Source organism: Phoenix dactylifera, unplaced genomic scaffold (assembly GCF_009389715.1).
Source record: "Phoenix dactylifera cultivar Barhee BC4 unplaced genomic scaffold, palm_55x_up_171113_PBpolish2nd_filt_p 000816F, whole genome shotgun sequence".
In the NCBI taxonomy this organism is placed as follows: Eukaryota; Viridiplantae; Streptophyta; class Magnoliopsida; order Arecales; family Arecaceae; genus Phoenix; species Phoenix dactylifera.
In genome coordinates, this window is record NW_024068183.1 from 14,755 (window position 1) to 36,248 (window position 21,494).

Here is a 21,494-nt window from a genome sequence, read left to right on the forward strand (position 1 = left end):
AGGGTTTGAACAAGCTACGTGCCTCTTCTGTGACATATTTCAAACCAGGATGAAATTACTTCAGAGACATTTTATGCATCCGGTATGATGATGTTAAGCGGCAGCAATTCTCTTTTGTACCTACAAGCAACAGTTCTTAAATTTAATCTTTGGTTGGTTAATACTTTTGGCCTCCTTTACTGTTAGTGCAATTGAAAGTTTCAAATGGCATAGTCCTGGAAGATTCTTAAAAGTATCTCAAACGAGAAAAGCTGGTACTGCAAATATAGTTAGTATACCCAATCATAAATGGCTGGTTGATGTGGAAGGGTTATACTGTTATGCTCTTGAGATGTGTTTTATTTGATTGGCTTGCAAGTTTTGCCCATTTTCTTTTGTTGCAAGTGGCATGGTATAATTTGTTCTATATTTTTATATGGTCGGGAACAATGTTTTATCGTCTCTTTCTGCCATATATGACGGACCGTACCTCTTGCATTATGGATATTTGATTAACTACAATTTCCAATCGTTTTGAACTATAATATCTAAATCCTGTAACATGCACGTTCACGTTCTTCTATCATTGCCTTGATCCCACATCCTCGGCAACTCTTGGTTTGTTGCTGTATTCCATCGTCTCTTACCCAATATAATATTAAAAACTGGAATCCTTATTTTAAAAGTTGTGTGCACTCATCAATTTTACCTTCTTCACCAGCAGCTAGGCACAGCCTTGCATAACCATCTTTTCTCCGATGTCTATTTTGAGGGTCAAGGTTGTTGATTATCCTGCAGCGTTGAGATTTAAGGATGACCAATTTGATCTAGAACTGTGATATATGATGTCGATAAAATGTTGCATAGGGCGTCAAGTGTTACAGGGTTGGCTTGCTTTCAGGCTTGAACCAACCTAAAAGTAACTTGGTCCACTTGTTCCATTACGTTTGAAGTCATTGGATAATATTTGGGTTTAAAAAGATGACCGGTTTCAAACATGTGTTGGGTCGGGTCGCTAAGTGATCCAATTTAAACCCCAGCAAGCCAGAATTCTTGATGAGCCTGTTCGAATTCAAAGATATGACCGGTTTCAAACTTTCAGATTGCATCATTCGAACCGAAACTTGATTTGGCCCAAAACTAGTACATATTATATTCTTCAAAGCCTCGCTTGATGCCTTGTGCCAGTCCAGCTTCTTCACCCAGGTGCTCAGGATGTGGGCCGGCACACCTAATACAAGGTATGTAGCCATCGGAGCAACTTAGCTTACCATATTTGGCTGGTCAGGATTGCTTGGATTTTTGGAGAGAGGGTCTCACACCAAGGTTTGTTATGGAGAGGGCCCGATTATAGATTGTGGAGATCACCTATGTAGGTCCATCGGGCAGACCGCTGATAGCTCGGGACATTTGGGACTCTATCTCTTCTCTTGTAGCGTCTCGAACAGTATATATTAAATAGGAGTCTCCACCCCTGGGCTTCCTCAAAGTTAACTTCGAAGGATGCGTTTTGAATCGTAGTAGGAGGGGGTGGTGCAGGTTTTTGATTAGGAGCCCAGACTCTGGAGTAGTGGTGGCTGAAGGGAGCCAAATCTTTGATATTTCGGTCCTTAGGGTGGAGCTGAGGGTAGCTTAGGCTAGTTTGTGTCATGTTACGGGTGTGTTGCGGGGCAATGCCATCCTACTTGAAGGTGACTTTGCCACAGTAATCGATTGGATCCAGAGGTGTATCGGTGATGCTGGAGGCCGCCACCCCCTGCTCCAAGATATCTGGGGCATAGCTAGCAGTAACATTACCTTCCGAGCAAAACACATATATAGAGAGACTAATGGCCAGGGAAAGCTACCTGGGGTGTTCCATGGCTTGCTATATTTTGATTTTTTTTTTGATGTATTCATATTGAACTTGTATGAGTCCTCCGGTGTAGACAAAAAAAACCCCTCTTCTATTTATGGAAGTAATATGCTTTTAGTGATACTTTATGTAGTTGATCATCCTTTGGTACTGTTGACAATAACCGACTGCGGGTTGTCGAGCAATATTCCATGAAATGGGCCGTTGATACTGTGTTGTTTTCTTGGTGCTAATCTTGTACGTGATTCTTATCTAAGCTATTCATGACCCAGTTCGACCGGAAAACCTGATGGATCAATAATTTAAATCCTAGATCCAGGCTGACCTGACATAGGTGCATATAGATTAGGCTTGGTTACAATGAACTCTTATCTCCCTTTGCGCGGGTAACCATGTTGAAGTTTGTGATTTTGTAACGTAAGCTGGAGCTTGAGGGATGTTTTTTCTTTTTTTTTGATGTCGACGGTATGTATCGTAAGATATGACATTCAACATCATCGAGACACTCCATCAATTGAACTTGGGACGTGAACTAGAATGATCTTGTGGCAAGATTGTTAACGCAGGCCCATTGTTTATGTTTTTGTGGGAGTCTGTTTGATTCAATGTCTCCCTCATACGTCTTTTATTGACAAACATTCATGCTCGGAAGCAGTCGCTGTAGACCAAGTCAATTTATACCATCCCTAATGGTCTGTAGACCGCTGTGGCCTGCAGGGTAGTTGCCAATGAAGCATGTCTCGTTGGTGCATGTGTTGCCACGACCTCCCCTGCTCTCTCTCGGGGGCAACACATTCTACTTTTGCGGGCTAGAGGAAGAAGAAATTGAGGGGAACAAGTGAACAAGTAGCTGGTCTTTTATAACTTACGATTTTTCCTTTTCGAGTATAAGAAAAATTAGATCCGATCCATTTTCTTATATTAATTTAAACACCTTATTTTGATTATGAGTCCAATCCATTATATTCAGACTTATTTGTAGAGATGAATTGGTTTAAAAATGCCTAAATTAAATTATTAAAGCCAATTCAGTTTAATTTAGATCAGGTGTGACTTTACTGGAAACAATGTTTCATGATTCAACGAGATTGACAGATTTCCACTTGTTAGGTTTAGTTTAGATGGACCTAGGTTTGTCAGTTCAGGTTCAGATCAGAGTAGGTGAATATTAACGTATGTTTATCTATATGGACCATTATATCCTTTTTTGCTATCAAATCATGAGTATGGATACTGAGGATCCTAGTGTTATTTTGATGCTTACAAAGCCATTGAGGCCATATGGAAGTGCTAATGCTATTAACTCAATTAATCCAGTACATAAGTAAGGAAGAAATATTCGATACAACATTGATAAATGACACACCCTCGATACATTCACGATACATTAAGAATATATGGTCAAAACCACTCTCAAGAATTGATAACGAGATAAAATTTATAAAAGAGAATGGTAGAAAGCTCAAGAATCCATTTTGGCAAAGTTTCACGTTAAAAATACCTAAAAGGGCAATTCGGTAATTTCTACTGTTAAGGGTATGAAACTTTATTGTGCCATGCATCGTAATTTGCTTAGAATATCATATTGTTGTTTCAATGTGCATAACTAACCTTCAAAGTGCAGAAAAACATGGTTAGAGTCGACCCCAATTAGTTTGGAGTCGACCCCGATACATATGGCACGCCTTGGAACGAAGTGGCACGCCTTTGGAACACTTGGCACAGAGTAGGAGTCGACCCTAAAAGAGATGGAGTCGACCCTGGCACGTTTTAGAAACATTCTGGCACATTCTAGCACTTATGGCACGGATGAACAGTACTTGGGTCGACCCAAGTGAAAGTTGAGTCGACCCCATCTTCAAGCCTCAAGAAAACAAGTCTCTGGAATCTCTGAGAGGGTCGACCCCAATGGAACTTGAGTCGACCCCACCTTGAGTCGACCCTAACTGAACTTGAGTCGACCCAAGTAAAAAACGGGTGAAATATAAGGTTCTGTGTTTCCTGAAAGTTGGGTCGACCCTAGTAAAAGTTGAGTCGACCCCAAGTCTGATGAACAGTAGTTTGAGTCGACCCAAGTACGGGCAGAAGCATAACGGCTAGTTATACAGAAGTACTTTTTGGACTCCCAACGGCTAGTTTCTTCAATCCAACGGTTAGGAAGGTCTATTTGGAAGTTGGAGAAGTATTTAAGAGGGAGTATTCATCAGAGGAAGTAAGCTTTTGGAAATCAAGAAGCATATTCAAGAGAAAATCCTAGAAAAGCAAACCTCATTAAATTGCTTCATCTTAAGAGCCAAAAGGAAGTGGTTGAGCAGTTTCAAAGAGTCATCAATAGCTCCGCCAACCCTTGTGAAGTGAAGCAAGCTTGACAAAGAAGAGAATAGCTCCTTCAAAGCGATAAACATTCTCTAAACTCTTCTTTGTAGTTTATAATTGCCTTATTTGCTCTTTTAGGAGCTTTCATTCTTTACTTATTACGCTTGTTGTAAGGTTTATTGGTAAGCCCGTAAAACCAACATTGTAGGTTGTTGGTAAGCCCGTAAAACCAACGTATGTTGTTGGTAAGCCCGTAAAACCAACGTAGGTTGTTGGTAAGCCCGTAAAACCAACGTAGGTTGTTGGTGAACCCGTAAAACCAATTGTGAAGGTTCGTTGGTGAGCCCGTAAAACCAACATAGGTTTTTGGTGATCCCGGAAAACCAAAATGTAAAGGTTTTTGGATTGTGAGCCCGGAAAACAATCCAACTGTAATCCGAAGGATTATAGTGAATTCCCAAGAAGAGGCTTGGGGAGTGGACGTAGGTGCTTGGAGTGCACCGAATCACTATACATTGTCTTGTTTGTGTTGTGCTTGTTCTTGTATTTATTCTTGCTTTATATTTGATTCTTGCTCTAGGGTAAGTTCACACAAGTAACTTAAGAAAGCTTCCACAGCTCTTAACAAGAAAACTTTTAAAGCATCAAAAATTTAGAAAAACCCAATTCACCCCCCCTCTTGGGTTGTCACCTTGGGCAACAAGTGGTATCAGAGCAGGTGCTCTCTTGTCATTTATAGTCTTAACCGACTAGAGCCAAAGATCATGGCAACCCCGAATAATGTGTTATTTACCGAGGGACTTTCCATAAACAGACCTCCACTGTTTGATGAAAATAACTATATCCAATGGAAAGCTAGAATGAAAATCTTTGTTCAATCACAAAACTATAAGTTATGGAATGTCATAACAAATGGCCCTCACTCACTCTCTCACACTATTAATGAAAAAGACTTAGCACAATTGAATGCTAATGCTATGAACATACTATATTGTGCTATTTATGAAACTGAATTTAATAAAATCTCTGCATGCTTATCTGCTAAGGAGATCTGGGATACTTTAAAAAATATTTATGACAAAATTCAGATTAGCTCACATGTGCTTCAATTACATACTGACAGTGAGCCTGCAGAAAAATATGTTGAATCTCCCAATCAGGAAGAAAGAATAACAAATGAAGAATTCGGTGATGAAAACAAGGATCCATATCCAAACACCAAAAAATTCAAAAGCTTCCTAAAGACGAAGAAGAAGAGGAAGCAAGAAGAAAGGAAGAAAGAGATAAAAAGCAAGAAAGCCTTGACCAAGGAAGAGTCAAGCAAGAAAATGAAAGTTAGGAGCAACAATGATGATACTAGCTCCAAAGAACTACAAGAGGTAACTAACTTATGCTTTATAGCACAAGAAGATAAGGTAAAATCTGAATCTGATTTTACACCTAATGAATTTCAAGAAGAATTCTCTTATGATGAACTATTAAATGCTTTTCATAATTTGTATGGTGAATGTAGAAAATTAGCTACGAAAAATAAAAATCTTAAAAAGCTAAATCTGGAAATGTCAGAAGAAAGAAATTCTTCCGCTGAAATGAAAGACAAATTAAATTCTGAGAATGAATGCTTAAGGTTAAATTCAGAAGAATTGATTCAAAAAAATCAGAATTTAATTAAAGAAAATCAAAACTTAAGTGAAGAAGTTAACCAACTTAAATCTTTTATTAACAAATTCACTATAAGTTCAGAAAGATTAAAAACGATGTTTGAAAGCCAACATGCTGTTTTTGATAAATCAAGACTTGGCTGGATTTCTTTGCTCAACAATAAACCCCTAAAGAAAAAGGTTATCAATTCACCAAGCAAACTATCAAATAAGATAACTTATTTCAAACATGAAAAAATTGGGCATAAAAACTTTACCTATGGTTCTAATACGAATAAATCAAATGGCAAAGTTATTACTATTAAACAGATTTGAGTTCCAAAAGGAACCATATGCACTAACCCTCAAGGACCCAAGCAAGCTTGGGTATCCAAAATGAAAATATGAGGGTGTAGATGTAGGTATGCCAAGCTACCTATGGAACAAATGAAACTTTCATACAAATGGGTGCGTTGTCACATAATTAAAGATAAGTCTCAATTTATTCATTAAATCTAGTATAAGGTTTAACATTCTACATCGTGTATCGAAAGAAATTACGATACTCTCTGAATCAAAATTTTTAAATGCCTCATATGTTAAATCTTATCTCAATGATTTTAGCATGAAACTTTCTAGTGCTTGCATCATGATAAGAAAACAATGAATAGATATATATATATATATAACCTTCTTCTTCAAGTTTACAAAATCTAAATTCCCTCTGCAGTATAAACGTTTGATGCTGATTTCATGCTTTCATGTTAAAACCTTATTGAGCATAATACTTATGAAATCTTATTTCATCTTTTGTGAAGGTATGAATATAATCTATCATTATATCATTCATTCCTTATATGATTATTCGAAATATACTATAAGTCGCATGTGTGCATCATATGTTAAATCATCATCATCTCAAATTGGTTCAATCATAAATGATTAACGTGTTATGATCATAACGAAAAACTCACTTAAAAGTCTTACAATAATGAATTATTTTTCCTCTTACAAGTAATTTTCAAGACTATTCTAAAACTAAAGTCAATAAATCTTATCTTTAAAGTGTTTCATTGAGCATAATCATTGTATCCTTGATTGAATGATTAATACCCTCTCCTAAAATGATCTCAAATTCCTCTGATTAACTTTAACTCATCATGTTTAATCTAAGCATAAAAATCTGTTAAAGCATGAATATTAATTTTCTTGAACTATCTCTCATAAGTCAAAAATATTTCTTATTTGCTCTAAAAGAAGATTGCTTGTCTTTCTGAAACAAGAGTATCTGTGTTGAAAGCTAAATCATAATCAAAATTTTGATAGAAACAACTATTTAAGATAATCTGATTAAAATTCAACTTGTATATTTTATTGATAATTATCTTAAGTAAATAGCATCTAAGTTAAATTAATTCTGAAAAAAAAATAAAAATTATTGATTTAACTTTAATGAATCTTTCTATTGTCTCACATGCTTGTCCTTGAACCATTTTACTTAATGAAGTTATCTCTTTAGTTCAAGTGACTTGTACTTGCTTATATTTAGGCAATCTCTTGGGTAAAGTGACTCAAATTCAATTATTGTCATGTCTCATGTTGAGTCATCTAGTTAAGAAATATGTTGTAAGAATGTTTTTGTATCCTAGAGAACCTAATGAATTGCCTTCAAGAAAAGAAAAAGATTTTGCTAATGATATAGGATTTATGAGCAAGAAATTTCAACTTGAAGGACACCTCGATGAAAGATACAATAAACATTCCCTTGCAAACAAAAAAAAAGACAGATTTTCTTCAGCCAAGGGTGTAAAGAATCTAAAAGGTATTTGGCTTGAAAAATGCTAAATGCACTGGTAATCTAAACCCTTCTCTTGTGAGTTAGTTGAGCAAAATCAATAGTCTGAAATTATATAGTAGCATGATGAAACCTTCAATTACTGATCATCTTGATATCATGCTTCATTCACATGCTAATGATAATTTTCTCATGGTATTATTAAATTGAAGTTTACTTTTGCCTGTATAATGCATAACCATGAAATACACAAGTTTATGCCTCAAATTTCTAATTCAAAATAACTTGTGATAAGCTATGAATCATTGGGCATATTGAAAATGTTGTTTGCATGATATATATTTATATGCAGCATATTAGATTAATTTTTTATTCTGCTCTTTTATGTAATTACTTGAAAATAACAAAAAGAGAGAGATATAAAGAAAAAGAAAATGAACATTGTTCGGGAGAAGTAAAAGCTAAGTAAATACTCCAATCTTAAGAAAAAGCAGAGCAAGCATAGTATATTCAGCATATTTGTGAGACTTGTGTGAGCATTCTTTTGGAAGGGATAAAATTCGTAATTAATTATATTTAAATAGGAAGAGTTTGGAGTGAATATCTTGTTGTTGAAGAGAACAGTTTAACCTTTCTACATTGCTCATCATAGGGATGGTGCCAATGGGGAGGCTAGTGGTAGTACCCGGCACTATTTGATCCAACTATTCGGTGTAGGGTATATTAGGGACGACACAAGAGGGAGGCTAGTGGTAGTACCTCGTGCCCCTTCCAACTCCACCGGATAGGGAACAAATAGAATATAGAGCATAGAAAAGTAAAACCGAAAAACAAATGAAGATAATCAAAATGTTCATTGAGTGGTTAAAGAAAGAAATAAAAAAAAAATTGAGGAATGAATGACAAATAAATGAAAATATATAAGAAGGTTGTGAAAAATCAAATGAAGTTTCAATCACTTGAAAATACACCTTAAGGATAAAATCAGTGCTAAATTGTATTTAAATAGGGGGGAATTTTATTTGAAAAGAATTGATTTTGATCCTTGACATACTTGTTCTTAATACTTTAATGGTATGCATACTATGTTTCGTATGTGGCATGATGTTTTCAATTGTGAGTTTTCAATATTCAGATAAATTGAGGATCTTATTCAAATATAATTTGTAATGCTCTATGCCTAGATAATTTAATTGAAACATATTTCTACCAACAACAATATCATTTTGTTTTAGTAAATATCTTCTGAAAAATAAAAGAAAAGAACAATCTGAATTTGCAAATTAGGCAAAATGAATTAATTCTGATTTATCTTTCATCTTGCCTAACATTGGCACATAATGTTCTGATACATGTTAAATATCTTCCAATTTGTACCAAAACTTAATATTAAAAATAAAGATTCTGAATGTGCTCTGATGTGCTTAAAATATGTATTTTCAATCTTAATGACTTAAGATGAGCTACAATGTAGAAGATACATATATCAAATATAAATTTTGAAAGCCTCCTTGAAAATTCTTATGAAATTCAGAATATGATCTAGCATAAAAGTTTAAACTTCATATAAACTGCTTATATCTTTGTATTTTTGTAATTTTCATTATATGCTTCAAAGATTGCATCATGCTGGAGAATAATTTACTATGATTCTTAGATAAAAACTACAGCTTAAGAAAAATAGAATTAATTTTGATACCTTGGTTGTTTGCAACGATACGCATCTGAAACATATCATTTTTTATCTTATAAGTGTATTGAAATTGGTCTAAATGATGTGTTTTTCAATGATCTTGATTGCGAACAAATGTTTCTAAATATATGATGTTATTTTGATATTAAAAAGATTTATCGTGCTTCATATATACATTGCTGAAAAACTATGACTAAGAAATTAATATTTTGAATATACACTCCTGCATAATTAAATGCTTCTATCATTAAAAAGAAAAGCTATTTTTAAGAAGGGAGTTAATGATCCTAAAGCTTAAAATATTTCAACTCACTCCAATAATTCTTATAGGAAAGAAAATGTAATTACTTTTGAAAGAAATTTGAGCTTCAAAAGAATTATTTTCTGATTAATATTTCCATACATATTCAAAAAAAAAATTTGAGGAAGTATAATTTATTCTTGAAAGATTAAAAAGAGTGATTGCTATAAATTTTGAAAAATTCTGGATCACTCTATATTCTTGATATTATAGAAGAAAAGAAAGTTTGAAAGAAAATGCATCTTTTGAGGGGGAGCTTTAAATACTCAATCTCTTTATTAAAAATTATCTTCAAACTCTAAACTCTCAAATGGAATGATTAATTAAGGGGGAAAAAGAAAATTTCAAAGGAAGAGATCATATAGAACTTAATCGTGTAAATTCACATCTAAAGATGAAATAAAGAATACTAAATGTAAAGTGGTATTAAACTTTGTGCTTCATTGAATATCTTTTGAAAGTTGGATTTCCATCTATATTCATCAGTAAATCATTTGTTTCTGAAAATTAATTGAAAAGGATTCCATCTGTCTTAGTATCGAAAATTTATCTTGGAATCTACTTATGAGTTCTTATTGGGTTGCACTTTAGTGTTTCAATCCTGAACCAATTCATTTTAATTGATTTTGATGCTATAATCTTTAAAGGAGTAAAATAAAATCTTTAAAAAAAAAACTCTAAAAGAACTTTCAAAGCCTTGAATTTTATGTATCCTACATTGCATAAATTCATGTTTTGGTATCTATGCCCTAATACTTTTATATCATGAAAGAACTTTGAAGTCATTAAGAATTAAGGATTCAACATAATCTTATGTTTTTCGAGTATATAAGTTTTGATCTTTATCTGCTCTTATACTATACTCCGAAAATTAATTAGATTACTCTCATTTTGCTATATACTTAATATATTTTAAAAAAAAATGTTGGATTTTCATTCGTGCCTTCTTTGAATATTATTCTTGATACTCCTTGAAATAACTTGAAAAAGATTCCATCTACACTTGATTTGAAAACTATCTTTGGAATCTATATTTAGAGATCTTTTCTGGCTCACATCTTCAATGTCTCATTTTTAAATCCAAACTTTTCATCCTTGATTTTGATGTGATCCAATCATAATTTTAAAACTATATTAATTGGCTCTGACCTATACTCATTATCTTGCCCTAATAGTATTGCCTTGAGTCACATAATTCATATTTTTGCAATAATTTGGCATGCAATGAATGAAATATTGTCTTGTGCTTAATATTTTATTATTTTGCAATCTTTTTGATGTTCAAAAAGGAAAAAAAATATCTGAGTATATGCTCATAATGAAGCATGTTCATTATGACTAGTGTCTTCTAGATTTTGTATTTGTTTTGACCAGTATCTACTCTTTATTTTTGTCTGCATTTCTTCTCTAGAATATTATACTTTTGGCAAAGATGATGAAATACATTTTTTCTTTACTCATGATCTTTGTGTCATTACAATACTATCCATTGTTATTCATTCTTTTTGATGATAACAAAAAGGGGGAGAAAATATAAGGAAGAAACTAGAAGCAAATTCTATAAGAAAAACAGTATAGGGGAGAAAATATAATAGGGGAGAAAATATAAAAGGTATATATTATATACTTAAGGGGGAGACATGTGACAAAAAGAAAATCTAAATTCTGGCACATAATCATAGAGATTTTTCTTGCCTTGATACATGACTTGAAACTCTTGCTTTGACACAAACTTTTGAAAATTTTGTCTTAATGAAATACAAGAGTAAGGGGGAGCAAAGCTAAAACTCATTTGGCATCCATTTGGATAGGATAGGGGGAGCTCTTGGTTCATTTATACAAACTCTAAATAAGACTACTTTGAAACTCTTGAACTAAAAGTACTTTATGAATGTTAAATCTAACTTTTCACATGAATATCAATTTGCTTATACTTAATATTTTGTAATCATCAAAAAGGGAAAGATTGAGGATCCTAGTGTTATTTTGATGCTTACAAAGCCTTTGAGGCCATATGGAAGTGCTAATGCTATTAACTCAATTAATCCAGTACATAAGTGAGTAAGGAAGAAATATTCGATACAACATTGATAAATGACACACCCTCGATACATTCACGATACATTAAGAATATATGGTCAAAACCACTTTCAAGAATTGATAACGAGATAAAATTTATAATAGAGAATGGTAGAAAGCTCAAGAATCCATTTTGGCAAAGTTTCACGTTAAAAATACCTAAAAGGGCAATTCGGTAATTTCTACTGTTAAGGGTATGAAACTTTATTGTGCCATGCATCGTAATTTGCTTAGAATATTATATTGTTGTTTCAATGTGCATAACTAACCTTCAAAGTGCAGAAAAACATGGTTAGAGTCGACCCCAATTAGTTTGGAGTCGACCCCGATACATTTGGCACGCCTTGGAACGAAGTGGCACGTCTTTGGAACACTTGGCACAGAGTAGGAGTCGACCCTAGAAGAGATGGAGTCGACCCTGGCACGTTTTAGAAATATTCTGGCACATTCTAGCACTTATGGCACGGATGAACAGTACTTGGGTCGACCCAAGTGAAAGTTGAGTCGAACCCATCTTCAAGCCTCAAGAAAACAAGTCTCTGGAATTCCTGAGAGGGTCGACCCCAATGGAACTTGAGTCGACCCCACCTTGAGTCGACCCTAACTGAACTTGAGTCGACCTAAGTGAAAAACGGGTGAAATATAAGGTTCTGTGTTTTCTGAAAGTTGGGTCGACCCCAGTGAAAGTTGAGTCGACCCCAAGTCTGATGAACAGTGGTTTGAGTCGACCCAAGGAAAGTTTGGATCGACCCAAGCACCGGCAGAAGCATAACGGCTAGTTGTGCAGAAGTGCTTTTTGGACTCCCAACGGCTATAAACGGCTAGTTTCTTCAATCCAACGGTTAGGAAGGTCTATTTGGAAGTTGGAGAAGTATTTAAGAGGGAGTATTCATCAGAGGAAGTAAGCTTTTGGAAATCAAGAAGCACATTCAAGAGAAAATCCTAGAAAAACAAGCCTCATTAAATTGCTTCATCTTAAGAGCCAAAAGGAAGTGGTTGAGCAGTTTCAAAGAGTCATCAATAGCTCCGCCAACCCTTGTGAAGTGAAGCAAGCTTGACAAAGAAGAGAATAGCTCCTTCAAAGCGATAAACATTCTCTAAATTCTTCTTTGTAGTTTATAATTGCCTTATTTGCTCTTTTAGGAGCTTTCATTCTTTACTTTTACTCTTGTTGTAAGGTTTGTTGGTAAGCCCGTAAAACCAACATTGTAGGTTGTTGATAAGCCCGTAAAACCAACGTAGGTTGTTGGTAAGCCCGTAAAACCAACGTAGGTTGTTAGTAAGCCCGTAAAACCAACATAGGTTGTTGGTGAACCCGTAAAACCAATTGTGAAGGTTCGTTGGTGAGCCCGTAAAACCAACATAGGTTTTTGGTGATCCCGGAAAACCAAAGTGTAAAGGTTTTTGGATTGTGAGCCTGAAAAACAATCCAACTGTAATCCGAAGGATTATAGTGAATTCCCAAGAAGAGGCTTAGGGAGTGGACGTAGGTGTTTGGAGTGCACCGAACCACTATACATTGTCTTGTTTGTGTTGTGCTTGTTCTTGTATTTATTCTTGCTTTATATTTGATCCTTGCTCTAGGGTAAGTTCACACAAGTAACTTAAGAAAGCTTCCATAGCTCTTAACAAAAAAACTTTTAAAGCATCAAAAATTTAGAAAAACCCAATTCACCCCCCCTCTTGGGTTGTCACCTTAGGCAACAGATACGTTTTTGGAAAATTCTGTATTTACAAACAAGAACGTTAGGAGCTTACTAAAAAATATCATATGCCTTTTATTTATGTTTGTCACATTTGATGTACATTTTGGATATGATTAGACCTTGTTGAAAGTTCGTGGGATATAGAACATTTGTTTAATGATTGTTTATTGTTAAAAAACTATTTTACATTTTTTTATGTAGTTTCTAGTTTGGTAAGTAGTTTTCTAAGGTGTTTCTTCGGATCATCTCATCATGCCTTCATGCAAAATTAATCAAAAGCAAGGATCTAAACAATGTGTTTAAGAGATGATTATTAGCTTTACTGAAATTTTCGATCTCGTGAAGCATGGAAGGTGTCATTTGATGGGATAATTGGGAGAATATGTATATTACATATACATGTTACTGTGCATGATGAATGTGATTATGATATATGAAACACTATTTTTGACTTACCAGAGGTGGGAAATCGGATGAAAAAAATAATATATATAACTCAATAAAATCCATCTCCTTAGTGAGCAAGAACTACAGAAAACACTTGAACTATGCAAGAACCCAAAATTGGAAATATGACCAATACAATTATGATTTGAGAACATATCAAAACTCTATAAAGAAAAATTAATATGTGTTCTTTATCATAGTAAGCTACAGGCATAATAATCTAATTGGTGAATTTAAGTTTTGTCCTGCCCAAGAAATGTGGAAGAAATTGAAACTTGCTTTTGGTAGCATTGTGGCTATGATGTTGAGAATATTGACACTAAATTTGATATCTACGAAATGGTTCTCAAAACCTTCATGTAGGAAATTTCATTTGTATTCAAAACTGTGATGGTGCTATATCCTAGCAAATGATTATCAACTTCTAGCTGTTTTTTGAACATTGCTCAATTTATATGAGTAGATGAAGCTCACAACATGCGCAATAAGAATGATAAACGTTTTCTAATTCGGCACATCATTTTGAAATTAGGACAATACAATGAAAAGCAAATTGGGAGGAACAATGTACCAATTAAAGGAGAGCCTACCAAGTATTGAAGAGACGCTATGGAGGTAAGAAAGAAAAGTTGAAGGTGAATTGCTATAATTGCAGCAAGCTTGGCCACTACATTTGTGAATGCACCAAGTTAATACAAACCAAAAAAATAAATAAATAACAAACTTCTATGATATAAATGGTAAACCATATTGTCTAAGTTGAGTTAGACAAGTCACTGGCGTTGGAGTACTATTGTTATTCAGCATATTAATATCGGGAAAGTTAATTTTCTGAACCAAAAGAAACTTGAACTAACCCTAGCCACTTTTCCTCTGCGTCACTCTATCAGCCATGCACTTGGTACAAGAGCTTGTAGGCTTAACTGCAAAGGAGTTATGCTAAACATGTATGTAGGAAGGGCAAAAGAATTGGATTAGGCAACCTCAACAGTGTTCTTTTCCGACAATGCTATGGTATGTCAGAAAAATTACTCAAAAAAGTCTGGCCGTCTCCCATCATTCGCATATAGGCGATCATGAGTTGAACTTGGGCACAAAAAATATCAAACATTCTAATAGGCCCAGCCGAAGTCCGACTAAAAATAAATATAATTTAAGCCTGAAGTTCGGCCCACGATCAGCTCTACTTATTAACATTACTTAATTGTATGGCACAATTTACAGTATACATACCAAGGGAGCAATGGAATACAAGAAACCGGTTGAGTTACATTTCTGAGTCACTAAAGCATTTTTAGTTCTTACTTAAAATAAAGCATTTTCGTTCTTTTCTATACCATCTGACATGCCCCACAACATGGTGAGAACATTTTACTAACTGATTTATGCAAAGGTGCGCCTAATTACTCTTTGCTCTCAGAAATGGTATTTTACAGTTAGTTACGGTCATGAAGAACTGGATCGCACCAGTGGTACCATAATCAGTAGGAGCAGCAAGTGCCAACTTATTTCGGTCACCCTCAAACACTCACAAAAGGGCACCAGGACCATAGGCATCTCACGCATTTTTGCTTTAATTTGCCATCGTGGAAAGCCTTCTCTACTGTGACATTACATGTGCCCGGGTATGCAATCCATCATTCACCACCAACATGCTCCCTATCTTCGTCTATCTTTTCACTCAATTCACAGCACGGCATGTGACTGTCACTTGAAAGTTGGAAAAAAAAAGAGAGCCAACCGCCCCCACAAATCCCCATCTTTCGCCTGGTGGTGGATGCCTGAATCAATGATTTCCCTTCACGCCCTCTTTCCTCCCCTGCTGCAGCTTTCCACTGTCTTGCCTCTTCCTCTTCCCTAACACCAAGGCTCAGAACCCGATAAAAGCTAAAGAACCTCCACTCTCTTTTCTTTCTTACCCCTTCGCCTTTCATCTTTCACACTACCGAACACTGGGAACAAAGATGCGAATGGAACGGTATCACTCATCCTTCCCGAAGATACCAATTGGTGGTTGAGAGCAATCAGTCACCGTCCATCCATGATCGTGTGGCAATAGGCAGCAATAAATTACTGTACGATGTGACCTAAAAGTCCTACAGGCAGCGCCACGCGGTGCTGTCGCCGGCTTAGGATTCTTGTCCGGATCCCGCCACATCATCGTCCGATCCCCGCTTTTCTTTTATTTCTCTTTAGCCGAAGCGACAAAAAGACGAACCCGTGGAGCAAACGACGGTGATCAAAGTCCCACCGGGACCACCGTGGTCCGGACATTCATGGCCGTCCGCCTGCGATGGTCCACAACGGGGACCATCAGCACACCCACCACGGACCCTCGGATGCCCTCAAAGCGGTTCTTCTGTAATTAACGTCAGTTGCAAGCCTCTCCACATCACAAGATAAACTCTCTGGATGACATTGCGAGCCCAAAATCTCCTACATGTCCGTTTGCGTGACATCGACAATGGTACACCCGTAATTGTATCCAAATACGTGTGCTATTTGCCGGCTTTCAGTCGAGTAAGATTCTTCGAAGCTCGGCTCTCCCTCTCTTCTCATCTTTTATGCCTCAGCGACGGCACTGGCGAATAGAAACGAGGAGAGAATAAAGAGAGAGGAGAGAGGGGGAGAGAGAGGAACGGGAAACAGGGAAATGATGCAGACGTCGTCATCTCGCCGTGAAACCAGATCGGAAAACCGCCACGGTCTCAAGAAGAACGTTGGATGCATGTCTGGTATATTCCATCTCCTCTCCCGCCACCACCACAACCGCTCACGCAAACGCTTGCCGTCAGGTCCTGCACTCCCTCTCCCTCTCCCCTCCTCTTTCTCTCTCCTTAACGTAAACTAACCGTTTGTTTACGGCGCTTTCAGCTCGAAAGAAGGAGGAAACCGTTATATCATTGCCGTTACCGGAGAAACGACCACCTACGGTGCCGCAAGCAAATGAAGGAAAGAAGAGGGAGACGAGCCGTGCCATCACGCCGGAGAAGGCCGTTGTCGTCCCGGAGCTCCGGCGGCACTCGTGCGAGGTGCCAAGAAGTCCAACAGTGCCGCCGGAGATCCGGCGGTCGATATCCACTGCATCTCCTGACAGCCCGCGGCGGCCGCCGGCACTGGTTGCGAGGCTGATGGGACTGGAGGATGTCCCGGTGAGCTCGCCGGAGTCGGCCGCCGAAAAACGGAGGAAGCTCCTCGGCGCGCTGGAGAAGTGCGACGAAGATTTAAAGGCGTTGAAGCGGATCATCGAGGCCGTCCGATTTGCAGAGGTGCGGGTAAAGGCAGTGGCAGCCGTTGGATCGGTGGAACAGATCACAGTCGGCGCGGTGAAAGGTCTGGCAGGGCTGCAAGATTTGGACAGCGGAGATTCCAGGATAGAGGAGGAGGCGAAATGCTCCGAGATTAACGGCGAGCAGCCCAGCCCCGTTTCGGTTCTCGACGCGATATCGTCTCCTCGGTATCGGTCGAAGAGACCCGATAATGGCAAGTGTTATACTGCCCTTGTCTTCTATTGGAACCATGAGAGCGAATTATTACATCAATCTTTCCTTCTTCCAAAGAAATATAACTGTGCCATGAATCTTGATGCAGAAAAACAATGTGGCTCCACAATTGCAGCTGTTGGATCAAAGATCGTGAAGCCTTTGCGTACGAGCGTCTTCTCTTTAGGTCAGTTCTCTTCTCTGGACTCTGTTGTGTAGGAGAAAAATGGTAATGAACAAGAGCAGACAGCTGAATCTGCAAACCAGTCCTGACACGTGCACAAGATAGCTCAGGCCACTTATATTGTATACGTGGCAGGCCGTTATCGGTTGACGATGCTGTACAGTGTTACAGAATTAGGTGCATGGTTGAGCTTTAATACTGAATCCATGGTGCAGGAGATGGTCGACAATACAAGAAGCTGAGGGTTAGTGACGAGAGCTGTTCCTTCTTCCATCGAATTGCTACCGAAGGGCTGCCGCGGTTATCCGAGTGGAAGGACGGCAAGGTTGTGGAGGATTCTGGAGTGGCGAGAAGGAGACTGGAGGGTGGCCAGCGGCGGTGGTGGCAGAGGAGAACCCAGGCAATGGTGGATAGTGTGGGTGAGGTGTGGGAGGATGGTGTGTGGGAGGAGAGGTGGGAGCTGGGGAGAGTTGGCGTGGGGTTAGAGGGCTACATCTTTGGCGATTTGGTAGAGGAGGTTGTGATGGACCTGTTGGGTTGTTGTTTTAACCTCTCACTGCCATTTGGGACATGTAAGAAGAGGCTTTGCTTCTAGTTAGATACTTCTAAAAGACCTTGTGATCATTGTGGTCTTAGGATCGGTGACATTAAATGTTGGCTAAAGAAGCCCTGTGTATGGATGGTTGCTTTACGAAATATTAAAATGATAACGAGCCGAGTGGTTACGGAGAGCATTCTGCACATATAACCACTAATTTAGTCGGGGAATCTTTTTCGATATACATTCCTACCGAGGGCTATGGTGTACTTTTTAACAACTTTTGTCTGCTTATCTTTGATCTTACTGCTATCTAATATGCTTTAAGATTTATTGTTAATTACTGCAACCAGGTAGATATTTTTTCGGTTTGCATGCTCATGTTATGGTCCTTCCTTTGACCAAAGTATAATGAAAGGGAGGAAAGAGTTAAAATATTCCTTACTTTGGCCACTATAGGCAAAACTCTGACCGCCAATAATTTCTTAAAAAGGAACTAGCCTTGCCCAAATTATTGTGGACTCTGTAATTCAGATATTTATACTTTTTTCTATAATTTTGTTTTGGGGACCTTGGAGAAGGACGATCGAGAGCAAACTTAGTTTATCTACTAATGTTTGGTGGTGCATTTGGAAGGAAAGAAATTTTAAAATTTTCAGGATTGAGGCCACGAAAGAAATTTTATTGATTGAAGAAAATTATAGACTTTGAAGGTTTTGGGCAATAATTAATGTTCCTAAATGTTTACACCATATCCTTACTTACATTAACACATGGGAGACATATGCTTAATTAGCTACATGACTGGGTAAAAACATAACAGGTGTTATAGGTTCCAGGAGAATGTTCTAGTCCAAAGGAACATCGTATAGAAGCTAACCAAACCAACCAGAGAGGATCACACGAGAAGTCAAATATGCAGGAATGACAGAGAGGGTGCCAAATAAAGTAGGTTGAATGGAGAACAATAATGGTTTTGACTGATCAAGCATAATTATCTATCTGATAGGCAGTATAAGTGTGGAGTGATTGAGTAAATCCCTAATTGATTTTGATGAGCTCAAAGCATTTAAGTATGTCTTATGTTGTTCTAATAAATTCAGTCTAGTGTTTCAGATAAATCTTTATGAATTTCTGTTTAAGTGCCTCGAGCTTTGGTTCAAAGTATTTTGGCTAAGTATTGGACTCAATTTGAACCAAAGTCTGCATCACGAGTCGACTCCGGAACTTTGCGAGTCGACTCCGGGACACTTAAAGTTTCTGGCACAAGCTTGAGGCGACTCCGGAACTCTCCGAGTCGACTCCGACTAAGAACAGACAGAAAGACAGAACGATGAAATTTAGACCCTGTTAGCGAGTTGACTCCAAAAGGTTTCGAGTCGACTCCGATGCTTGGCGAGTCGACTCCAGATGGTCCCAAGTCGACTCCAAAAGGTAACAGACAGAAAGACAGAACGATGGATTTTAGACCCTGTCACTGAATCGACTCTAGAAGGTTACGAGTCGACTCCGATGCTTGGCGAGTCGACTCCAAGTTTGTCCGAGTCGACTCTCAGAGGAAAGCAGTCTGAAAGGCAGAGACTCAGTTTCGGAGACCCTATGAACAAGTTGACTCCAAGTGTTTTAGAGTCGACCCTCAAGTTAGCCGAGTCGACTTCGAGGCAGAACAGCTCAAAAGACAGAGAATCAATTTTCCGGTCTCTGAGAATGAGACGTCACCCAAAAATCTCGAGTCGCCTCTCAAGTCAGCCGAGTCGACTCCAAGTAAACCCGAGTCGACTCGAGGAAGAAAAACAGAAAGTTGAATTTCTGTAACCCTGAGAACGAGCCGACCCCTAAGTGCCTGAGTCGTCTCCAGCTGTTGGCGAGTCGACTCCAGTTTGGTGCGAGTCGACCCCGGGACGAGGCATGCACTTTAATTCAAATCTGAAATAGTGGGGGAGTCGTCTCCAGTAAAGCGCGAGTCAACTCCAGTAATAAACGAGTTGACTCCAGATCGCGTGAGTCGACTCCGATCCCAACGGATACATTGTCAGATTATGCAGACGGGTCAGAACGGCTCCAAATCACTCTCTAATGTCTATTTTTCAAAAGAAATCACTTAAATAGCTAGAGTGAACAGTAGTAGACAACAAGAGAGTTATTCCATTTGAGCATTAAAGTTTTTCAACTACCAAGAGCTTCCATCGAGTGAATCCAAGCAAAAGAAGGAAGAAGTGCATTCAACTCAAACCCAACAGGCTTCCTTCGCATTCAAGGCTCTACCTACTGTTCTCCATCCTTTGGCTCATTCAAGAGGAGATTCAGAAATCGAGAAGCCCCACTTCCTCATCTCAAATCTGTTTGAGGGCTTCTAACCCAACCTTGCTTATATTGTTTCATATTTGCTTTTTTAGAAGCTTCTTCTTGTGAACTATAAACTCTTATTTTGTATACTTGATTCAATCAGGAGATTGATTCAAGGGTTGTAAGGTTTGTTGGTGAGCCAAAGATAAAACCAACGGTGTAAGGTTGTGGTTGGTGAACCGGGGAAAATCAATTGGGTTTGATTGTGAATCCAGAAAAATAATCGAGTGGTTCTAGTCGGTGAGCCTGTCAAGACCGACCGAGTTCGTTGTGACCTCGTGAAAACAACAAGTTAGGTTATGAGCTTGCAAAACAACCGGCTGTAATCCTAGGGATTATAGTGAACTTCCAAGTGCGGCTTGGGGAGTGGACGTAGGAGCAAGGGTTGGCTCCGAACCACTATAAAACTTTCTGTGTTTGTATTGGACCGTGTCTCTTTCTCTCTCTTCACTCATTGCATCTAGTGATCTAACTAATTCACTTGCAGTAGATTTAGTTAATCACTCACCTTATTTTTAATTGGTCAATAATTAATTAAAAACCAATTCACCCCCGCTCTTGGGTTGTCTCCTTCGGCAATAAGTGGTATCAGAGCAGGTGCTCTCATATCGATTGGTGTTCCAATCTTTAAAAAGAGTAAAAGATTAAGATGACAACCTCTTTTGGATCTTTCCTTAGCGAGGGGCAATCCACCAATAGACCTCCATTGTTCAATGGCGCTAACTATACCTATTGGAAGGCTAGAATGAGGATATTTATTCAAGCCCAAGATTATGATGTTTGGAGCATCATCGTTAATTGACCATATATTCCTTCTATTTATGTTGATAACATTGCTATACCCAAGCTTGAAAAAGATTGGGATGATAACGATAGAAGGAAGACACAACTAAATGCCAAAACAATGAATGTTCTTTACTGTGCCTTGGACCCTAATGAATTCAATAGGATCTCCACCTGTAATTCTGCCAAAGAAATATGGGATAGGCTTGAGGTCACCCACGAGGGTACAAATCAAGTCAAAGAATCCAAAATCAACATGCTAGTTCATAAATATGAGTTATTTAAAGTGGAATCTAATGAAACCATTACTTGCATATTCACCAGATTTACTGATATTATCAACGGTTTAA

General features: G+C 37.7%; 1 protein-coding gene across 1 annotated transcript; it reads left to right on the plus strand.

Annotated features, from left to right (window-relative positions):
- The first annotated feature begins 16,068 nt into the window (after positions 1-16,068).
- Positions 16,069-18,259, plus strand: LOC103698847. The gene is made up of 4 exons (XM_008780895.4): positions 16,069-16,606; positions 16,686-17,294; positions 17,403-17,480; positions 17,693-18,259. Exons 1-4 carry the CDS (start codon positions 16,465-16,467, stop codon positions 18,070-18,072), a joined length of 1,209 nt encoding a protein of 402 aa, XP_008779117.2. The 5' UTR covers positions 16,069-16,464; the 3' UTR covers positions 18,073-18,259.
- The last annotated feature ends 3,235 nt before the right edge of the window (positions 18,260-21,494 follow it).